A 23,881-nucleotide genomic window follows, 5' to 3' on the forward strand; every position below is an offset into this window, starting at 1 on the left:
AAACTGCTCCTATGTGAGTCCTTCCCACGGGCTGCAGTTCTTCATGAGCTGCTCCAGCGTGGGTCCTTTCTGTGGGCTGCAGTCCTTCAGGCACAGACTGCTCCAGCATGGGCTTTCCCATGGAGTCATGGCCATCTTTGGGGGCATCCATGTGCTCCAGCATGGGGTCCTCCATGGGCTGCAAGTGGGCATCTACTCCACCGTTCACCTCCATGGGCTGCAGGGGGACAGCCTGCCGTCTCACCATGGGCTGCAGGGGCATCACCTCCAGCGCCCCTCCTCCCCCTCCTTCTTCACTGACCTTGGTATCTGCATAGGTGTTTCTCTCACATTCTAATCTCCTCCCCCACTGTAGGTTCCCCTTCTTAAATATGTTCTCCCACAGGCACTACCGCCGTCGCTGATTGGGTCGGCCTTGGCCAGAGGTGGGTCCGACTTGGAGCTGGGGAAGCTTCTAGCAGCTTCTCACAGGAGCCACCCCTGCAGCCCCTCCCCTGCTATCAAAAACCCTGCCACACAAACCCAAACACATTTCCATATAACATGAATTTGGCCAGAGAAGAACCTCTTCAGATATAAAGGCAAGAGTGCACTATTTTTCTGTTTTTTTCTTTTAAGTTAAAAAAGCATCTCCATCCCACGATAGTAATATTGGTCAAAGTTTAATGCACAACCATAGAAATAAAAAATCCACAGCACTATGAATGTCATCTAATTAAATTAATCAGGAATGATTGTGACACTCTGTCCCTGAGTAGACAGACAAGCGTCTATAACATCAGAACAGACTTTGTCTGAATGCATAATGCAAAGTTTAACAACTTCACTGAATCGTATATCCTGGTGCTATTTTGATCCAAGTCAAACTGCAGAGGTAGAAACTATACACGGTGCAGCAAAACAACAAATGACAAAGTTGGATTATCTCCCTGTCAAGGACACCTTTAAAATAAATCCTCATTTTCTAAGCATTTTGTATTAATTTCAAAAACGGAACCTACAAAGAACAATAAATTCCATGTCACACATCTAAACTACAGCAGATGGGATCTACTTTAAAAGGTTACTGATAATCCCTTAATGTTACTTCTCCCATCCCTTCTCTTCCAGAAATGGTTAATCAGGTGCAGAAGTTCAAAAGCTGTAACAGATTATCAGTTTGGAAGAAAGAAACCCCCCAAACCGAAAAACATACCCACACCCAGAAGGCTCCTCTCATTATGCTTCAGTAATTAATTAAGAGTAAATTGTTTTGCCTGTTGGTTGTTTTGGTTTTTTTTTTTTGTAAGGACTGTTAGATCTTTATCCTACATAAGTAGACTTTAGGATGCAACCATGGGTATAACTCATAACTATTATCTAAGAATCAAGTGTAACCATTCTACATTGAACATCTTTAATGAGATTTCAACAGAAAGAAGAGGCATAGCAGATTCAAAAACTACATTATCATCAAACTTTTCACTTGTACTTTTTTTTTCCTTGCTCAGGTATGTATGCTGCTCAAATAGACTGGAAACTTTAAATATAACTACAAGTTTTCTTATTCCTTGAGATTGTCTGAACTGTCTGTACCCTGTGGTAGAGCCCAAACATAAAAAAACATTGAGGGCATCAACTAGCTTACAGAGTTATTTAGTAGTCTACGAGTACAATGTGCTTTGGACTTACAGCACATATGGTAATAGGCTGGGATGGTACGAGTGTGGTGGTATTGGTTGCTGTGATCGGTATCTACTGCGCCCTGTGAGTCTTCGAGGCATAAAAGGTGGGTAAGGCTGTAAAAAGGAAGAAAAACTTCAATTTTTTTTGGTCTTATTTAATAATGAAATTAAATGAAAAGTGAATGCTGAAATACATTTTAAATAAGGCATTATCCAAAAAAATCCAGCCCTGTCCAAGTTAAAAAATACCAGCATTTTCAAACAATTGTTTTGACCAACAAATCTCATCAGTAATATACAATTATACTATCCTGCAGGAAAAAAAGTAACAATGCTAACCAGAAACCCTTGCAAGCTAGCTAATAAGCATTTTGTAAGGCTTAGCCTATATATGGGCTGGTTTGGATAGGCAGGACTTGAATTGGTGAACATGCTGCAAACCAAAAGCTGAGGGCTTTTGACCTGGCACAATGTGCTGGCTTGTGCAGCTGGTTGGGTGGGAATGAGAGTTTTAAACAACATATACAGGAGTTCTTTCACTGGTATAGGCCAAATATCCATTAGGGGGCACTGTCCGGATGCGCCACAGCAAAACCACTTTAAATAAAGAGCAAGGTTTAAAATGAATAAATGAAGAAATCACATTCAGAGTTGGGCTCAATTACATTCACTTTTGGGAGGAGGGGCTGTAGCCTTTCAACTGCATACAGATATAGTGCCTAAAGAGACATTCAAGTTTACAGCTTCAACACATTCTTTCCATAGGAGAAAAAGACTATTTTCCTGTTTCGATTTGCAAGCAAAGCTCTTTAGTTTATTTACATAAGTCCTCAGTATGACTGTTTAAAACATCTTGCACTGTCTACTAAAATGGGAGCAGGTAAAGAATTGTAACTTAGACATAAATTGTATTTTTCTAAAAATACTCAGTAGTGAAAAAAAATGTTAGCAGATTTTTAGAACCAAAATTCACACACCACTACTGAAATTTTATTCAGAGGACTTGAGACATTTACTTTTATGAAAAAAGATCGCTCAAAGATTTTGTTAGCGTGTTTTCATTCTTCCAAGTTTGAGCCCTCAGACTATATGAAGTAAGTCTAACCCTAAAAAACAACCATCCTGACTTTCCACAGCTGCAGCCACTAATGAAATTCAATTGCAAAAATGCCATTTTTCAACAAAATGGTTATAATTTAGAGCAAAGATCAAGAACTTGAACTCAGCATGCATGAGGATGTACAAAAAGCAATACTTACAACTCCAAATGAAACCTCTTGGTGTAAAGGATCATGGGTTAAGAATTGGATAGGAGCTGAGGAAGTCAATGTTGGTGGATGAGTTGATGGAGGGTAGGTAAAGCTTCCTATAGGAAGATGTTCTCCAAGCAGTTCTACTTCATTCTCTATCCTTTGAAGTGGCTAAAAGAAACATAGGGTTTGTTGTATTAATAGAAAACCATTTTTTTAAATTTATTTTTTTAACACCAAAAACCCACAACTTCAATTGTATGTTCTGAGGAGTTGTGGAAATTTTATGGAGTTGTACTGGGTATATGTGGCAAGGTTTTGGTAGTGGGGGGGGCTGCAGGGGTGGCCTCTGTGGGAAGAGGTAAGAGGCTGCCTTGTGCCAGACACAGCTGGTTCCAGCTGGCTCGACAATGGACCCACTGCAGGCCAAAGCTGAGCCAATCAGCAGTGTTGGTGGTGCCTCTGAGAAAAACTATTTAAGAAAGGGCAAAAAAAAAGCTGGATGGAGAGTAGGAGAAAACAAAAAAGAGTGAGAAACAGCAGAGGGAACACCAAGGTCAGAGAAGGATGAGGAGGAGGTGCTCCATGGCACCAGAGCAGATATTCCCTGCAGCCCATGGAGGACCCACTCTGGAACAGATTGATATTTCCCAAAGGAGCTGTGGCCCATTGAGAACCCATGCCAGAGCAGATTTTCCTGATAGGACTGCAGCCCTTGAAGAGCCCATGGCGTAGCAGAGGAAAGGTGTGAAAAGGAAGGTGCAGCAGAGAGTGACTGCTATATACTGACCATAACCCCCTACCCCTCCTCCCTCTTGTGCCGCTTGGGCAGGGAGAGGAATGTGGAGGAGAAGAACTACTAGCAGTGGATGAGGCTTGAGTCAGGGATTGATTACTTGAGAGAACTTGACCCATACAAGTCCATGGGACCAGATGGACTACATCCAAGGGTGCTGAGAGAACTGGTCGATGTCTTTGCAAGGCTGCTCTCTATCATCTTTAAAAGGTTGTAGAGATCAGGGGGAGATCTCTGACAACTGGAGAAAGGCAAACATTGCATTCATCAACAAAAAAGGCCAAAAGGACAATCTGGGAAACTACAGGCCAGTCGACCTTCAGTCCCTGGGAAAATCATGGAGTGAGTCCTCTTGGAACATATTTCTGTGCATATGGAAGAGGGAACAGACAGCATGGTTATACCAAGGGAAAACCAACCAGATTGTCTAGTATGATAAGGTGACTGGATTTGTGGATGAGGGGAGAGCAGTGGATGTCATTTACCTTAACTTTAGCAAGGCTTTTGACACTATCTCCCACAATATTCTTGTAACCAAGTTTGGATGTTACAGTCTGGATGGGTGGACAACCAGATGGATAAAAAAATGTTTGGATGATCAGGCTTAGATCATAGTGGTTAATGGGGCATACTCTACCAAGATGCTGGTAACAAGTGGTATACCACAGGGACCTATCCTATTTAACAACATTATCAATCACCTGGAAGAGACAGAGTACTTGCTCATGAAGTCTACAGCTGATATCAAATTCAGGAGAACAGTTCATATACTGGAAGGTAGGGCTGCCATTCAGAAGGACCTTGACAGGCTGGAGGAATGGGCCAACAGGAGCCTTATGAAATTCAACAAGGACAAATGCCAAGTCCTGCACCTGGGAAGGAAGAGCCTGTTGCAGCAATACAGGCTGGGGAATGACTGGTTGGGGAGCAGCTCTGCTGAAAAGGCCCTGGGGCCTTCGGTAGACAGCAAGCTGAACATGAGCCAACAGTGTGCCCTGGCAGCAAAGGCAGCTATCAGTATCTTGGGCTGTATTAACAAACAGTAGCATAGCCAGTAGATTGAGCGAAATGATTATCCACCTTCTACTCAGCACTTGTTAGACCTCATGTAGAATACTACATCCAGTTTTGGGCACCCAAATACAAAAAAAAAAAGACATTGTTAAAGTAGAACAAGCTCAAAGGAGGCCCACCAAGATGGTCAGGGGACTGGAGCATTTGTCCTATTAGAAGAGCTTGAGGGAACCAGGCTTTTTCTGCCAGGAGAAGAAAAGGCTTGGGGGAGGGGGGAAGGACACCTAACAGTAGCCTTCCAATACCTGCAGAGATTTGATCAAGAAGATGGAGCCAGGCTCCTTACAGTGGTGCATGGTGGAAGGACAAGAGACAATGGGCATAAGTCAAAACAAAAGAGGCTCCAGCTAAATACAAGGAGAAGCTTTTTCACCATGAGAACAGTCAAGCAGTGGAACTGGAGCCTAGAGAGTTTGTGTAGCCTCCATCCTTGGAGGTTTTCAAGACCCAACTGGAAAAAGCCCTGAGCACCCTCACCTGACCTCATAGCTGATCCTGTTTTGAACAGAAGGTTGAACTAGAGACCTCCTGAGGTGTCTTCCAACCTGAATTATCCTGTGATCCTCTGATCCCTTTCATCAGACTGCATATATAAGGCAGCAACTGACTTCCTTAATAGAGATGTTCTCAAACTGAAGAAAATAGTTCTACTTTACTACCATAAGGAATAATTGAAGGCACACTGATGTATGAAGAATTAAGAAGTTTCTTACAAAAACAACTCAGCATTTCCCTGTGAAGCAAAAATCTTCATTATAAACACCATGATTTATACTTACAAATAATGTATTGCCATGTTTAGGCTAGATACATTATCTTGAAGCTATACTTTCGCTATTAGGAAAGATCAATTCAAATCTCACCTCATTTTTCAGGAAAACCTTAACTCTACTATTTCACTAATTTGCCCTTCTTTTCCCAGTACTGAATTCCACATGCTTCAAAACAGTCATATATGAAAGTCATCTTGTAGAAGCAAAGGAAAAGGAAAATTGTTTCTCCATTCTGCTGAACAAACTTTAATCAGCATTTTTAAGGCAATAATTCTTCTAGTAAGATTTGACAGCAAAAAATCAAGCTATTGAACAGAGCTAAAAGTTAACAAGGGACCCTATTTCCGAAGCTAAATTATCAATGTAAGTTAAGAAAGAAGCACCGACATTTTCTGAGGGAAGATATCCTGATTACCAGAGAAAACTATGCAGAACAATTCCCCCATTACTATAATGAAATTATTACAATAGTGCTAACACCTGACTATGGTGGTGCATTTCTTTCCCCCTCTCCAGGCTGATTTACGAACTCGGGGAGGCTCGCTAGGCCTTAGCATAAATGTAATGAGTCAGGCAGTTAAGCGACCCTTGACTGTGCCAGGAACTCTTACACAGCTAAGACAGGGAGATACGCTGTGCATCTCAAGGACTCCTGCTGCCTGGCGGAGGCGAGGGACCGGAGTAGAGATAGCCAGTTCTCATAACAGCCTGCAGCCACTTCTTTCTCATAACAACCTTGAGACATTACAATCCTCCCCTGACAATCTTGGAGCATCCCGTATCTATGTTTTGTGTTATTCTCCAACAGTCTCAGAATTTTCCAGCGCAGCTGGGATTCTAGAAATTTGTTGATGATGAAAGTCAATCATCTCTCGAACATATAAACAGCAGTACTAAGTGAGGCCCTTTGAGCTCTCCTGGACCACAGTGGGCTGTGACCAGCATCTCCCTCTGAGTGGGACGTCTCTCAGAGCTCCCAAACTTTCCTGTTTGCGAAAATCGAAGGACTGTCGCCAAAAGCCGACACGACCTGGGCTGATTCTCTTAACTCCTTGAGGCTTGACCCTTCGCCCATTGAGACAAATGCCGAAGCATTTAACGTGAATATTTTCACTGACCTTGAGGGGAATTTTTAACAAGTATACCTCCTTTTTCTCTCTCTTTTATTCTCTTTCACTCTCTTTTTTATTCTCTTATATGTATTTCTCTTAGTGTCTTTATGCATGTGTGTGTACTAACCTGAATAGTCTATAGTAAGTAAGTTATAGCAAGTATATTATAAGATATTAAGTTATAGTAAGTACATTATAAAATGTATTATAAGTTATTACTTTCAAATTTATACTTAAATTACTGTTGTGATTTTTATTCAACTGTGAATGAATTTTAGGCTGCTATTGCACTCATAATCCCTTTAGATACAAACTGTTGACCAAGTCTGGGACTAGGAGTCAATCCAGCCGCACCTAGACTCCGACAGGAGTTTAAAAAGCAAGGGGGTCTTCTCTGAACCTCATGACTCAACGGGAGGGTCTCCCTTACCCTTTCCCACATTCCCTTTTACCCTATTATGTTTTCAGTCCCTATATACATAAGTTTAGTTTGATTCTGATTTAATTTTCCTGTGTGCATTTTATCCATGTACTAAGTAATAGAGCGAACCTTGCCAATGAATTCTGTGAAGTTGCACTTTTATACAAATTTCTATTAAATCATTTTTCTATTGCTAATATAATTGGAAGTGATTCTTTAAGCAATCTGAATCTCTCTCTCATTTTTAAATTCCCCCCTGCAACACTGACATTTAACATAGCAGTATTTGTTACTGCTCAAAACAATCTGAGCATTATTTGTTAGTAATACTGAAATTATTTTGTATTTCTGTATTAATGAAATATTGGTAGAGCTCTAAAGAAACAGGCACAAAGGTGCCTGGCAGAAGATTAGTAAGTGGAAATTACAAAATGCAATTTTTTCCCTCGTGTCCAAAATAGCATCTTCTCTCATGTTTGCATAAGCCCTCTTATGAAGGCATTAACTTTTCAGCCAAGTTTGTTTAAGTGAAAAGAGTCAAAATTTCCATAGGCAGGGGAGAAAAGAGGTTCCAGTAGGCCGTAGAAGGTTTAAGTAATACTTTTCACACTAGTGTTCGGGGGGGATACAGTGGTCACTTTAAATAAACTGTGAATTAATGTGGTAGAAGCATGCAATAGAAATAATGCTTTGTGCTTTCTGGTGTCTCTGCAAAGTTTTTTCTCTGAGACCACTGCTGCACTGCACTTAGGTCTCTATATTCTCTTTTACTTTCTGGAAGAACACCACCTGCAGAAGCAGTACATGAAGCAAACTTATGTCAGACTGACAGGAGTACCGGCCTCCAGGGAAACGGAGTGGGCAACAGCTGAAGAAATCTTAAGAGAATCAAAATTAATTTCAAAACAATACTTTTTTTTTTTCTTCAGACTAAGTCTTGCTCAGGTAGCACTACTACAAAACCCTATTACTTACTCTAAATCAGATCCATTTTTTCTCTCAACCAGAATGTTATTAGAAGGACAAGAGCATTATTTGCTGATCAACCCCCAAATATTTTAGGAGAGGTGATAAAAAGCATTACTTACTGAACGTGACTGCTGTGCTTGGAAGGGAACAAATTGCCCTGGAGGTGGCAGGTGAGACGGGTGATGCGGAGAGAGGTGAGGAGGATGCAAAAGGAATGGGTCGTTAGAAATCAGAGGTGGGAATGCTGCATATGGTACTGGTAGATGTTGGACTGAGCACGCCTGAAGCATCTGAAAGAAAATGAAGATTTTTACATCTAGAGTGAAAGGAGATTATTAAAAGAAAGCAGTCCACTTACCCTTAGCTTACAAACACAAATCACACAATAATTCATTCAGAAACTCAATGAACAGTGATTCTAGTACAGAACAGAGTCTAAAAGTGTGATGCTACCAGCTACACTTGCAAGGTGCAAAGAGCCTTTTACTTCAGATGAAGTCAGTAGGAGTTGGGGGTGTTCACTCTGCATTATCAGGCACAGGCTCCCAAGGGAGGGAGCAGGTTTACTTACCATAGTAGCTTCTATTCTTCCCATATATTACATTTACAGACACATGCCAAGAAAACAATCACTAGTTGGAACTGAAGGACTCCTAAATGTCAGATTGTGCCCTAAACAACTCTGTTGCCTGAAGTTGGGCACCTTCTCTTCCTTCCCCTCTTGCTGGTACCTGCTGTCCCTTTCTCCTCTGTCCTGGGACTTCGAGGTGATCTGCTGAAAGAAAATGGTGTCCATCTGCCACAACTGCAAGACTGTGGCTGTAACCCAAACAGAAGCACTACAGCCTACCTATGCTGATGTCTCCCTGCAAACAGACCTCCCAAGGATCGATAGAGCTGTCCAGACCTCCAGTCTTGATGGAGCTCCAGTATCTGGAAGTCCCCCTAGCACCTGAAGGCAGTGGTGGATGTCATAGCTGCACAAGAGTGCCCAGCTGGAAGAACTCTTCAGACAAGTAGCTATGTAACAAGAGGAGCTCAACAGGCAGCACAGTATCTGGGAATGTGAGCAGGAGATTGATGCGTGGTATTGTGCACTGTCCCAGACTGAGTGATAGCCCTGCCTTAAGGCTGTGCAAGGGGAAGGTAAGTGGAGTGACTACATCAGTGGACAAGGGAAGAGCTACGGATGTCATCTATCTGGAATTCTCCAAGGCCTTTGACAGAGTTCCCCCACAACATCCTCCTCTCTAAATTGGAGAGATATGAATTTGATGGATGGACTGTTCAGTGGATGAGGAATTGGTTAGATAGTTGCATCCAGAGGGTAGTGGTCAATGGCTCAATGTCCAGATGGAGATCAGTGACGAGTGGTGACCCTCAGGGGTCTGTATTGGGACCAGTATTGTTTAATATCTTCATTAATGATATAGACAGTGGGATCGAGTGCACCCTCAGCAAATTTGTAGATTACACCTAGCTGAGTGGTGCGCTTGACATGCCTGAGGGATGGGATGCCATCCAGAGGGACCTGGACAAGCTCAAGAAGTGGGCCCATGTGAACCTCATGAGGTTCAACAAGGCCAAGTGCAAGGTCCTGCACATGGGTCAGGGCAATCCCCAGGTATCAATACAGGCTGGGGGATGAAGGGATTGAGAGCGGCCCTGCTGAGAAGGACTTGGGGGTACTGGTGGATGAAAAATTGGACATGAGCCGGCAATGTGCGCTCGCAGCCCAGAAAGCCAATTGTATCCTAGGCCGCATAAAAAGAAGCGTGGCCAGCAGGTTGAGGGAAGTATTTCTGCCCCTCTACTCTGCTCTGGTGAGACCCCACCTGGAGTATCAAAAGAAGCGTGGCCAGCAGGTTGAGGGAAGTATTTCTGCCCCTCTACTCTGCTCTGGTGAGACCCCACCTGGAGTACTGCATCCAGGTTTGCAGTCCTCAGTACAGGAAAGACATGGACCTGTTGGAGCAGGTCTAGAGGAAGGCCACGAAGATGATCAGAGGGCTGGAACACCTCTCCTATGAAGAAAGGCTGAGAGAGTTGGGGTTGTCCAGCCTGGAGAAGAGAAGGCTCTGGGGACACCTGATTGCAACTTTTAAATACTTAAAGGGGGCTTATAAGAAAGATGGGGACAGACTTTTTAGTAGGGCCTGTAGCAATAGGACAAGGGGTAATGGTTTTAAACTAAAAGAGGGCAGATTCAGACTAGATACAAGGAAGACATTTTTTACGATGAGGGTGCTGAGACACTGGAACAGGTTGCCCAGAGAGGCTGTAGATGCCCCATCCCTGGAAACATTCAAGGTCAGGTTGGTCAGCAACACCAGTGGTGGAACTCCAGGCACCCTTCAGGAAAACTGGGGCCATCTCCAGATATGAGTACCATCTCTGCTCTACTGGGCAGCAGCTGGAGGTAGGAGGCTGCCTGGAGAAGTTGAGTTCTGTGACTAGATTTTCTAGTTCAGTCATGAGCTCTCAGTAATGCTGAGGTGTTACAAAGGAGCTATAATCCAACTGTGACTTGGTAAGGAAGCAGGTTCCCAAATATCGGAGAACTCTTCCTTGGTCAATAAGGATGATTGTTGCACTAGTCAGCTCTGGCCTTCCCTCCCTGTGTGTGAAGTATCTGGAGGGTTTAATCCTTTGTCGTGGTTTAACCCCAGCCAGCAACTAAGCACCACGCAGCCGCTCACTCACTTCCCCCGCCACCCAGTGGGATGGGGGAGAGAACTGGAAAAAAAAAAAGTAAAACTCGTGGGTTGAGATAAGAACAGTTTAATAGAACAGAAAAGAAGAAACTAATAATGATGATGATAACAATAATAAAATGACAATAGTAATAATAAAAGGATTGTAATATACAAGTGATGCATAATGCAATTGCTCACCACCCGACGACCGATGCCCAGTTAGTCCCTGAGCGGTGATTCCCCCCAGCCCCACTCCCCCCAGTTTATATACTAGATGTGACATCACATGGTATGGAATACCCCGTTGGCCAGTTTGGGAGCTGCCCTAGCTATGTCCCCTCCCAGCTTCTTGTGCCCCTCCAGCCTTCTTGCTGGCTGGGCATGAGAAGCTGAAAAATCCTTGACTTTAGACTAAACACTACTTAGCAACAACTGAAAACATCAGTGTGTTATCAACAGTCTTCTCATACCTAACTCAAAAACATACCACTATACCAGCTACTAGGAAGACAATTAACTCTAACCCAGCTGAAACCAGGACATCCTTTCATCAGAGGCACATGAATCTGTAGGCTTGAGGTGGGGACCTGGGTTCAAGTCCTACAGATACTGTCTGTAGAGTCTGCACTTATGGATCCTTTGAGGTTGAAGCAATAATTACAGGATATCACTGCTTGAGTCCTGCATTACTGTAGAATTATAAAATAAGGGGGTTTTAGGTTGGAAGGGAGAACAGGAAGCCATCTAATCTAACTCTCCACTCAGAGAAGGATGATCATAGAATAATTTAGGTTAGAAGGAACTTTTGTAAGTCATCTGGTCAACCCCTCTGCTCAAAGCAGGCCGAATTAGATCAGGTTGCTTGTAGACTTGTCCAGCTGCATTTTTTATATCTCCAAGAATGGAGATTCCACCACCTGTCTGGGCAATCTCTTCCAGTATTTCGCCAACCTCATGATGGAAAGAGTTTTTCCTTCTATCTAATAGGAATTTCTCATGTTCCAACTTGTGCCCATTACCTCTTGTCCTATCACTGTGCACCTTTGAGAAGAGTCTGGCTCCATCTTCTCTATACCCTCCCATTAGATAGTTGTAAACAGTAATAAGATAACCCATCCCCTTTGCCTTCTGTGTTTAGGAAAAAAAAATTTAAGAAAAAAAAATAGTTCTTGGTCTCTTCTTGTATGCCATGGGCTCTAGCCCCCAGATCATCTTGGTGTTCCTCCACTGGATTTGTTTCAGTATTTTCAATGTCTGTCTTGTAATGAGGAGCTCCAAACTGCACACAGTATTCCAGATGCAGACTCAGAAGTACCAAAAGAGGAGAATAATCACTTCCCTCACCCTGCTGGCTACATTCTTGCTAGTACAGCCCAGTATTTGGTTGGCCGCCTTTGCTGCAGGGGCATACTGCTGACTTATTGTGGTGGGTTAACCCTGGTTGGATGCCAGGTGCCCACCAAAGCCATTCTAACACTCCCCCTCCTCTGCTGGACAGGGGAGAGAAAATATAACAAAGGGCTTGTGGGTCGAGATAAGGACAGGGAGAGATCAATCAACCAATTACCATCAGGGGCAAAACAGACTCAACTTGGGGAAAATTAACTCAATTTATTGCCAATCAAACCAGAGTAGAGTAATGAGAAATAAAACCAAATCTCAAAACACCTTCTCTCCACCCCTCCCTTCTTCCCAGGCACAGCTTCACTCATGGATTCTCTACCTACTCCCCCCAGCGGTGCAGGGGGAGGGGGAATGGGGGTCACGGTCAGTTCATCACACGTTACCTCTGCTGCTTCATCCTCTTCAGGGGCAGGACTCATCACACTCTTCCCCTGCTCCAGCGTGGGGTCCCTCCCACGGGAGACAGTCCTCCACGAACTTCTCCAATGTGAGTCCTTCCCACGGGCTGCAGTTCTTCACGAACTGCTCCAGCATGGGTCCCTTCCACGGCGTGCAGTCTTTCAGGAGTGCACTGCTCCAGCGTGGGTCCCCCACGGGGTCACAAGTCCTGCCAGAAAACCTGCTCCGTGGGTTCCTCTCTCCACGGGTCTGCAGGTCCTGCCAGGAGCCTGCTCCAGCGTGGGCTTCCCACAGGGTCACAGCCTCCTTCGGGCACCCACCTGCTCTGGCATGGGGTCCTCCACGGGCTGCAGGTGGATATCTGCTCCAACATTAACCTCCATGGGCTGCAGGGGGACAGCCTGCCTCACCATGGTCTTCACTATGGGTTGCAGGGGAATCTCTGCTCTGGCACCTGGAGCACCTCCTCCCCCTCCTTCTTCACTGACCTTGGTGTCTGCAGGGTTGTTTCTCTTACATGTTCTCGCTCCTCTCTCCAGCTGCCATTTCTGTGCCTGCTACAACTTTTTTTTTTTTCCTTCTTAAATATGTTATCACAGAGGCGCTACCACTATTGCTGATTGGCTTGGCCTTGGCCAGCGGCAGGTCCGTCTTAGAGCCGGCTGGTATTGGCTCTTCAGACATAGGAGAAGCTTCTAGCAGTTTCTCACAGAAGCCACCCCTGTAACCCCCCTGCTACCAAAACTTTGCCACACAAACCCAATACGCTTATGTTCATCTTGTTTTCTACTAGTACCCCTGGATACTTTTATGCAAAGTTTTTGTAGCCAGTTTCCCCCTAGCCTGTTGTGTTGAATGGGATTATGGAGTAAATGGGTTGCACCGGTCACACAATGGGCTCGCATAGAAAACCCCAGTCGCCCAGGAATTTTGGAAGTGATCATGGACTTGCCAGAAGGTAAAGATTTTGGAATGTCACCAGAGGAGGAGGTGACAAATGCCGAAGAGGCCCCACTGTATAATAAACTGCCAGAAAATGAGAGGCAATATGCCCTGTTCACTGACAGATCCTGTTGCATTGTGGGAAAGCATCGGAGGTGGAAGGCTGCTGTATGGAGTCCTACACGACAAGGCGCAGAAACTGCTGAAGGAGAAGGTGAATCGAGTCAGTTTGCAGAGGTGAAAGCCATCCAGCTAGCGTTAGACATTGCCAAAAGAGAAAAGTGGCCAGTGCTCTATCTCTATCCTGACTCATGGATGGTGGCAAATGCCCTATGGGGGTGGTTACAGCAATGGAAGCAGAGCAACTGGCAGCGCAGAGGTAAACCCATCTGGGCTGCCGCACTGTGGCAAGATATTGCATCCTGGCTAGAGAATCTGGTTGTAAAATTATGTCACGTAGTTGCTCAGGTACCCAAGAGTCGGGCCACTGAAGAACATCAAAATAACCAACAGGTGGATCAGGCTGCCAAGATTGAAGTGGCTCAGGTGGACCTGGACTGGCAACATAAGGGTGAGCTATTTATGGCTCTGTGGGCCCATGATACCTCAGGCCATCAGGGAAGAGATGCAACATATAGATGGGCTCGCGATCGAGGGGTGGACTTGACCATGGACACTATCGCACAAGGTATCCATGAATGTGAAACGTGCTGAAATTAAGCAAGCCAAGCGGTTAAAGCCCCTGTGGTATGGAGGGCGATGGCTGAAATATAAATATGGGAAGCCTGGCAGATTGACTATATCACACTCCCACAAACTCACCAAGGCAAGCGCCATGTGCTTACAATGGTGGAAGCAACCACCGGATGGCTGGAAATATATTCTGTACCCCATGCCACCACCCGGAACACTATCCTGGGCCTTGAAAAGCAGGTCTTGTGGCGACATGGCACCCCAGAAAGAATCGAGTCGGACAACGGGACTCATTTCCGAAACAACCTCCTAGACAACTGGGCCAAAGAGCATGGCATTGAGTGGGTGTATCACATCCCCTATCATGCACCAGCCTCTGGGAAAATTGAGCGATACAATGGACTGTTAAAGACTACATTGAGAGCAATGGGGGGTGGAACCTTCAAACATTGGGATACACATTTAGCAAAAGCCACCTGGTTAGTCAACACCAGAGGATCTGCCAATCGGGGTGGCCCTGCCCAGTCAGAATTTTTATGTACTGTAGAAGGGGATAAAGTCCCTGTAGTGCACATAAAAAATAGGTTAGGGAAGACAGTCTGGGTTACTCCTGCCTCAGGCAAAGGTAAACCCATTCGTGGGATTGCTTTTGCTCAAGGGCCTGGGTGCACTTGGTGGGTGATGCGAAAAGATGGGGAAGTCCGATGTGTGCCTCAAGGGGATTTGATTTTAGGTGAGAATAGCCAGAAGTAAACTGTATGATATTAGTTGCTATATAACCCTGCTACTGTATGTTATCATTACTATAATTGTTATATGCTATATCCATAGTACTACAGTAAGAATCACTTAGATCAAGCAAGAATGATCTGTGATAAAACTGAGCGAAGCGCAGTAGTGATGGAACCAGAACTGACTCCAGCATGCCACAATCCAACAGTGCACACCATCCTCCTGCTGCGTCCAATGTCACCTGCTCGTCACACCGCACTGAAGCCCAATCCTGCTCTACCGACTGAGAGGACTTTGCACCATCCCTCCTGCCCAGAAAGACTGGTATGACAGATGGAGCCCAGAGTCAGGAACTAAATGAACTCAACGAACATTTTATGAACACGACCCATAAACTAAAGGAATGATATCTGTGTGTGTGTATACATATATACATATATATATATATATATATATCATCGTTCATATGTCTCAAAGGGACGGAAAAGGTGATGATGATTGACCAGGATGTAACTGAAGGTATGGGAACTGAGCATGACGTCAGTGGTATAGAATAAGGGGTGGATACTGTCCTGGTTTCAGCTGGGATAGAGTTAATTGTCTTCCTAGTAGCTGGTACAGTGCTATGTTTTAGGTTCAGTATGAGAATAATGTTGATATCGCTGATGTTTTCAGTTGTTGCTAAGTAGTGTTTAGTCTAAAGTCAAGGATTTTTCAGCTTCTCATGCCCAGCCAGCGAGAAAGCTGGAGGGGCACAAGAAGTTGGCACAGGACACAGCCAGGGCAGCTGACCCAAAGTGGCCAACAGGGTATTCCATACCATGTGACGTCACATCTAGTATATAAACTGGGGGGAATGGGGGCGGGGGGGATAGCTGCTCGGGGACTAACTGGGCGTTGTTCGGCAGGTGGTGAGCAATTGCACTGTGCATCATTTGTACATTCCAGTCCTTTTATTATTGCTGTTGTCATTTTATTAATGTTTTCATTATCATTATTAGTTTCTTCTTTTCTGTTCTATTAATCCGTTCTTATCTCAACCCACGAGTTTTACTTCTTTTCCTGATTTTTCTCCCCCGTCCCACTGGGTGGTGGTGGGAAGTGAGTGAGCGGCTGCGTGGTGCTTAGTTGCTGGCTGGGGTTGACCTTATAAGCAGTAATATGTAAAACTCTATTAAGGCTATCTTCTTAATGCAATATGTATTTGCTTATCATGAATCTGAAAATCCCAACTGAAAATATGGCCTCATTTTACTAGGCATGGTACAGAAATCTCTGATCAAAAGAGCTTATAGTATAAACAGTAATCCAAATAATGGAAAAAAAAAATCCAGATAATAAAGACCCTACAGAAATCCACTTGAAAACATGGCAAAGACGCAGGCTGTGTCTACATTAGCAAGAAGTGTGGACCAATAGTAGTGAATCTATAGAGCAAACCAGTTGGCAATGAGTACCCGATATCAACCCTATACACATTTCAGGAAACTAGAACTAGCCCAAACACTGAATGCCCATTTACAACTGGAGTACATCTTCCAGTTCAGCTTTAAATTAAAAGAATCCAGTTCATGAAGTCTAAGATCACTCCACAATAGAAACCAATTCATGATAAGCAGCAACAATAAGGAAATTTGCTTTGAATAATCCCAACTCAAACATTAATAAGATTGGTGGCAGTCTGGGCCGCAGTGATCATGCCGTGGTGGAATTCATGATCCGGAGGGATACGAGCCAGGTGAAAAGTAAACTCAAGACCCTGAATTTTAGGAAAGTGAACTTTCAGTTGCTTAAGGAATTAGTGGATGGGACCCCCTGGAAAACTGCCCTCAGGGACAAGGGAGCTGAGCAGAGCAGGCAGCTCTTTAAGGACATTTATCTTAGAGCGCAAGAGCTCTCAATTCCCATGTGTAAGAAATCAGGCAAGGAAGGTGGGAGACTAGCATGGCTGAGTAAGGACCTCCTGGTCAAACTAAAGTGTAAGAAGGAAAAGCACAGGCAGTGGAACCAGGGACGTGTATCCTGGGAAGAATATAGGGATGCTGCCAGGGTGTGTAGGGATGGGATCAGGAAAGCTAAGGCACAGCTGGAGCTGAATTTGGCAAGGGATGCGAAGAATAATAAGAAGGGCTTTTACAGGTACATTGGCCAGAAAAGGAAGAAAATGTACCTATTTTTAAAAAGAGTAATAAGGAGGATCCTGGGAGCTACTGACCAGTCAGCCTCACCTCTGTGCCCAATAAGATCATGGAACAGATCCTCCTGGAAGATATGTCAAAATGTGTGGAAGACAGGGAAATGATTAGAGACAGCCAACATGGCTTCACCAAGGGCAAGTCGTGCCTGACTAATCTAGTGGCCTTCTATAACGGAGTGACTGCATTGGTGGACAAGGGAGGAGCTACGGATATCATCTACCTGGACTTCTGTAAGGCCTTTGATATGGTCCCCCACAACATTCTGGACTATAAATTGGAGAGAGATGGGTTTGACGGATGGACTGTTAGATGGATAAGGAACTGGCTGGATGGCTGCGTCCAAAGACTTCTAGTCAATGGCTCAATGTCCAAGTGGAAACCAGTAACGAGCGGTGTCCCTCAAGGGTCCGTACTGGGGCCAGTACTGTTTAATATCTTCATCACTGACGTATAGACAGTGGGATTGAGTGCACCCTCAGCAAGTTTGCAGATGACACCAAGCTGAGTGGTGCAGTTGATTCGCTAGAGGGAAGGATGCCAACCTGAGGGACCTTGACAGGCTGGAGAAGTGGGCCCGTGTGAACCTCATGAAGTTCAACAAGACCAAGTGCAAGGTCCTGCACCTGGGTCAGGGCAATCCCCAATATCAGTACAGACTGGGGGATGAATGGATTGAGAGCAGCCCTGCAGAGAAGGACTTGGGGATACTGGTGGATGAAAAATTGGTGATGAGCCAGCAATGTGCACTCACAGCCCAGAAAGCCAACTGTATCCTGGGCTGCATCAAAAGAAGCGTGGCCAGCAGGTCGAGGGAGGTGATTCTCCCCCTCTACTTCCATGTTTTGAGGGGAGCCTTATGCTCTGGAGTGAAATCTCTTCCTCTGATCTATGAAGGCATCACCCAGAGACAGAGATTCCAGTAAAAGCAGATGTCTCCTCTGTGAAGTTACTTGTCCAAAATATACCGTGAGTCACTAAAGTTTGAACTCTCAGGAATCAAGGTGGTGGTAGGGAGAATAGAAATTCACTTCATGGAAGTGCTCAGTTTCACTCCCAGCATTACGCATCCCCAAATTTGCATTCTTTCAACTGCTTTTTTTAATCATTCACCAGAATATCTGGCATTCCTTTTATGTTTCTGAGCACTAAAAGTGCAACTCAAAATGAGCTTTTGAAAAATAAGCATCAGTTCTCTTATGTAAACAAGGGTATTTATTAGCGAAAGTTTTTAAATATTAAACTTCACTGCTCCACTTCCAAAGTGAATCAAGCTTTATCAAGAAATGAAGAAGAGTAGAGGACCCAGTTGTACTCTTACCCAAAGCATATTGTTCTTCTTAGAAAACACAAAACACATTATGGTCAATATGCATAATGACTGCAAAGATGGTAAGGAGATATAGTTTATGATCAAATTTTAATAGCAAAAGTGCAGCCACAACCTCATTTACTGTGTTCATGACCCCAAATTGATCTTTACACCAAGATGATACAGTTCAAAATTAATCTGATCTAAATACTATTTTTCCTCAAATGATCCCCTGAAATAAATAATAAATGTGCAGGTACAACATAACATAGTATTCTATAACACATGTAGGAGGTACTTTTGGAAATATTAAAACACAGTTCATCAGTTTATATAATAGCCAAGAATAAATAAAGATTATTACAGCTTTAATGTATGTTAAGGGTAATGCATAAAGATTTTTGAGCAACATTCTGTGATGTGTGTTATGCAGGAGGTTAGGGTATATTTTAAATGTCCTTCAGGCTTTCAAATCTATTGTCTTAATCCAGTTGTTCAATACTGAAGAAACAATGTATTCTACACCCAATATTACAATAAGAGGGCATGTCATCCAAGTCTCCACTTTATATTGTTATATTCTGAAATAATTTTCAGTTTCATTATTTTAAGTAGAGCTAGAATGTGCAATGATCTCTGGTACTAAAAATAAGTGACCATTACAATTGTAGAAAGTCTTTTCAGAAGTTTAGTGAAAAGTTTTCATTTTACAGGCTGACTTTTCCAGACCATGTCACAGAGACAAAGAGAGACAAAGGGAGAGAAGGGGTGGGGAGCGAGGGAGAAAGCAAAAGAAAGATAGTTAGGACGAGAGAGAGAGAGAGAGAGAGAGAAGCAGACAGAAAAAGAAAGTGCAAGAGGGACATAAAGAGAACAAGAGAGGGGAAAGACAGGAAGAGAGAGGAAAAAAAGAAAGGGTGGAGGAGAGACAAAAGCATGAACATGAGAGTAAGTGAGTGAGAAAGAAAGAAGATAGGAAGAAAGAGAAATAGAAGGATAAAGGAAGAAAAGAGAAAGAGCAGAAAGGAAGAGAAAGAGTGAGGGAGAAACAGCAAGAGAATGAGAGTGAGAAAGCGCAATCGAGAGGATGACACAAGAAGTGTGAGAGAAAGTGAGCACGCACAAAAGTGTGAGAGAGCAGAAGACAGAGGAGAAGAGAGAGTGAAAAAGAGAGCAAAAGGCAGAATGAGAGAGAGAGAAAGCATCAGCAAAGAGACAGGGGCAGAGAGAGAGAGGCGGAGACAGACAGGAGACAGACACAGGGAGGCGTGTGTGTGCGAATGTGGGGGGGGGGAGGGGGAGAGAGAGAGAAGTGCAGACAGGGGAAAAGATGCATGTGCAGACAGATGCAGAGGAGGCCAGACAGACACACGCACACAAAGATGCAGAGGAAGAAAGCCGCATGCGCACACAGATGCAAAGGAAGAGAGATGCACAGGTGCACAAACACAGAGTGACAGAGAGAGACACACACAAACAGGCACATACATAGACACAGAGACATAGAGAACCATGCGCACACACAGAGGAAGAGAGACACACGTGCACGCAGATGCAGAGAGACACGGGGGGGGGAAGACACCTGTGCACACAGATGAGGAGAGGTGTGCGTGAACACCAACACGGAGAAAGAGAGACCAGAGGCACTTGCACACAGGCGTGAAGAGAGAGATGTAGAAAGACAGATGCAGAGATGCACACATGCAGGGAAAGACGTGTGTGCACAAAGATGGAGGGGGGGGGAGAGAGAGATGTGAGTGCACACAGATGTAGGCAAAGAAAGACAAATAGATAAGCACACGCACAGACGTAGTGGAAGAGAGGCAGAGGGATGCACACAGATGCAGAGAGATGTGCCTGCACACAGACAAGGAGGAAGAGATGCACACACAAACACATGTGCACAGAGGCAGAGGAAGAGTGACTGAGAGATGCTCACGCAGACAAATGTGGAGGAAAATAGATGCAGGCATGCACAGACAGAGAGACAGAGACAGGCAGAGAGACAGAGGCACACACATGCACATTTGCAAAGGAAGAAAGACAGAGGCGTGAGCAAAGGTGCAGAGGAAGAAAGAGAGAAAAAGAGAGAGGTGTGCACGCACAGACAGATGGGTGCGCATATAGATGCAGAGGAGGAGCGACAGAGATGCAAGTGCAGTTGCAGAGGAAGAGACAGACGCAGAGACACATGCACTTCAGATGCAGAGCAAGAAAGAGGCATATGCACACAGACACAGAAGAAGAGAGACGGGCATGCAAGCAGGAGGGGAGAGAGAGATGCACATGCACAGAGATGTGCGTGCACAGTCACAAAGGAGGAGAGACAGGCATGTGTGAACAGAGATGCAGAGGATGAGACACGCAGGCATACAGATGCAGAGAAAGAGAGAAAGACATACAGAGATGCATATGCACATGCAGGGAGAGACAGAGATGCATGCACACTCAGGCGCAGAATGAGAGAGAGAGATATGCACACACAGAGACACAGGCGAAGAGAGTCAGAGATGCGCACACAGGAGCAGAGACAGATGCACACACGCACAGATGCAGAGGGAGAGAGAGAGACATGCGTGTACACAGAGGAAGAAGAAGAGAGGTGTGTGTACAGATACAGAGGAAGAGAGAGAGACAGAGACATGGGCGTGCATCGACATAGACGGGCGCACACAGATGCAGAGAGAAACAGCGAGACATGCACACAGATGCAGAGCAAAATAGACAGGTGTGCACACAGACGTGGAGAGATGTGTGCGCATTCAGATGCAGAGAGAGACTTGTGCACACAGATGCTGAGGAAGAGAGAGATGTGCATGCACAGAGATGCGTACATATAGATGCAAAGGAGGAGAGACAGAAAGATGCGCGCACATACACAGACTGGAACACACAGAGAAACAGGGAGGTGTGCACACAGGTGCAGAGGAATAGAGACAGAAGCTCATGCACACAGGCATAGAGAGACATGCACATGTTCAGACACAGAGAAAGACAGAGAGAGAAACAGAGAGGCATGCACATGCACAGACATAGCAGAAAAGAGACACAGACACCTGCATATACATACAGAGAGAAGCGACTGCACACAGAGGAGGAAGAGAGAAACACACAGGCACAGAGACATGCACATGCACAGAGGCAGAGGAAAGAGATTCATGTGCACAGACACACATGCAGACTCAGACAGAGAGAGAGAGATGAGCACACACACAGACGAAGAGAGACAGAGAAGCGTACACGCAGATGCCAAGGAACAGAGGCATGCACACAAATGCAGAGCGAGACAGAGAGACACACACACAGATGCAGAGGAAGAGAGACAAAGATGCAGGCACAGAGAGGGGGAAGGAGGGAGAGAGAGAGAAGGGGGAAACAACATGCTGGAACTCCAAAATGAAGTGGAGTCAAAGGCAGCCAAGTGGTATGCTACAACTGATATTGCCAATGCGTTTTTCTCAATTCCTTTGGCAGCAGAGTGCAGGCCACAGTTTGCTTTCATATGGAGAGGTGTCCAATACACCTGGAATTGACTGCCCCAGGGGTAGAAGCACAGTCCTACCATTTGCCATGGACTAATCCAGACTGCATTGGAACAGGGTGATGCCCTTGAACATCTACAATACAGTGATGACATGACCGTGTAGGGCAACAAAGCAGAAAAAGTGTTTTGGAAAGGGAAAAAGAATAATTCAGATTCTTCTGAAAGCTGGTTTCACCATAAAAAGAAGCAAGGTCAATGAACCTGCACAGGAGATTCAGTTCTTGGGAGTAAAATGGCAGGATGTATGTCATCATGTCCCTATGGATATGGTCAACAAGATAGCAACTATGTCTCCACCAGCTAACAAGAAAGAAACACAAGCTTTCCTAGGCCTTGTGGGATTCTGGAGAATGCATATTCCAGGTTATAGTCAGCTTGCAAGCCCTCTCTATTTAGTGACCCAAAAGAACTATTTTGAGTGGGGCCCTGAGCAACAACAAGCCTTTGAGCAGATCAAACAGGAAATAGCTCGTGCAGTAGCTCTTGGGCCTGTCTGGACAGGACCAGCTGTGAAAAATGTGCTCTACACTGCAGCCAGGGAGCATGGTCTCAAATGGAGCCTCTTGCAGAAAACACCAGGAGAAACCTGAGGTCAACCTCCAGGGTTTTGGGCCAGGGGTATTGAGGATCGGAAGCCCACTACACCCAGACTGAAAATGAGATACTAGCAGCATATGAGGGGTTTCAAGCTGCTTCAGAAGTTGTTGGTACAGAAGCATATCTCCTCTTGGCACCACAATTGCCTGTGCTATGCTGGACGTTCAAAGGAAACATCCCCTCTACACATCATGCAACCAGCGCTATATAAAGTAAGTGGATAGCATTGGTCACGCAACGGTCTCGAACGGGGAACCCCAACTGCCCAGGAATGCTGGAGAAGACTGGCCAGAAGGCAGAGATTTTGGAGCATTGCCTGAGGAGGTGGCTCGTGCCCAGGAGGCACCACCATATAATGAGTTATCAGAAGATGAAAGGCATTATGTTTTGTTTACTGATGAATCCTGTGGTGTTGTAGGGAACCATCGGAAGTGGAAAGCTGCTGTGTGGAGTCCCACACAACAAGTTGTTGAAGGTGTCGAAGGAGAAGGTGAGTTTGCAGAAGTGAAAACCATCTACCTGGCCCTAGAGATTGCTGAATGAGAAAAGTGGCCAGTACTCTATCTCTGTACTGATTCATGGATGGTGGAAAATGCCCTATGGGGGTGGCTACAGCAGTGGAAGAAGATCAACTGGCAGAGCAGAGGTAAACCCATCTGGGCTGCTGCATTGTGGCAGGGCATTGCTGCCCGGGTAGAAAACATGGCCCTAAAGGTACGTCATGTAGATGGTCACATGCCCAAGAACTGTGCCACTGAAGAACATCGAAATAATGAACAGGTAGACAAGGCTGTCAAAATTGAAGTAGCTCAGGTGGACCTGGACTCGGAGCGTAAGGGTGAGTTGTTTGTAGCTCGATGGGCCCACGAAACATCGGGACATCTAGGGAGAGATGTAAGAAAGACATTGAGGTGCTGAAGCGTGTCTAAAGAAGAGCAACGAAGCTGGTGAAGGGTCTAGAGAACAAGTCTTATGAGGAGCAGCTGAGGGAACTGGAGTTGTTTAGCCTGGAGAAAAGGAGGCTGAGGGGAGACCTTATCGTTCTCTACAACTACCTGAAAGGAGGTTGTAGCGAGGTGGGTATCGGTCTTTTTTCCCATGTAACGTGATAGGATGAGAGGAACAGGCCTCAAGTTGTGCCAGGGGAGGTTTAGATTGGATATTAGGAAAAATTTCTTCACTGAAAGGGTTGTCAAGCATTGGAACAGGCTGCCCAGGGAAGTGGTTGAGTCATCATCCCTGGAGGTATTTAAAAGATGTGTAGATGTGGCACTTAGGGACATGGTTTAGTGGTGGACTTGTCAGTGT

At 44.9% G+C, this 23,881-nt stretch overlaps 1 protein-coding gene across 4 annotated transcripts in view; it reads right to left on the bottom strand.

Annotated features, from left to right (window-relative positions):
- Window positions 1-23,881, bottom strand: part of LOC121232779 (E3 ubiquitin-protein ligase RNF38) — a 114,980-nt gene that overhangs the window by 12,437 nt on the left and 78,662 nt on the right. For all 4 annotated transcript variants that reach the window (XM_041121229.1, XM_041121228.1, XM_041121227.1 and 1 more), the window contains exons 5-7: window positions 8,179-8,349; window positions 2,924-3,085; window positions 1,672-1,778 (exon numbers count right to left, since the gene is read on the bottom strand). In XM_041121229.1, coding sequence (XP_040977163.1) covers window positions 1,672-1,778; window positions 2,924-3,085; window positions 8,179-8,349 — 440 coding nt within the window. The remainder of the gene's footprint in view (window positions 1-1,671; window positions 1,779-2,923; window positions 3,086-8,178; window positions 8,350-23,881) is intronic.

The sequence above is a fragment of the Aquila chrysaetos genome, chromosome W (genome assembly GCF_900496995.4).
Source record: "Aquila chrysaetos chrysaetos chromosome W, bAquChr1.4, whole genome shotgun sequence".
Lineage (NCBI taxonomy): Eukaryota > Metazoa > Chordata > Aves > Accipitriformes > Accipitridae > Aquila > Aquila chrysaetos.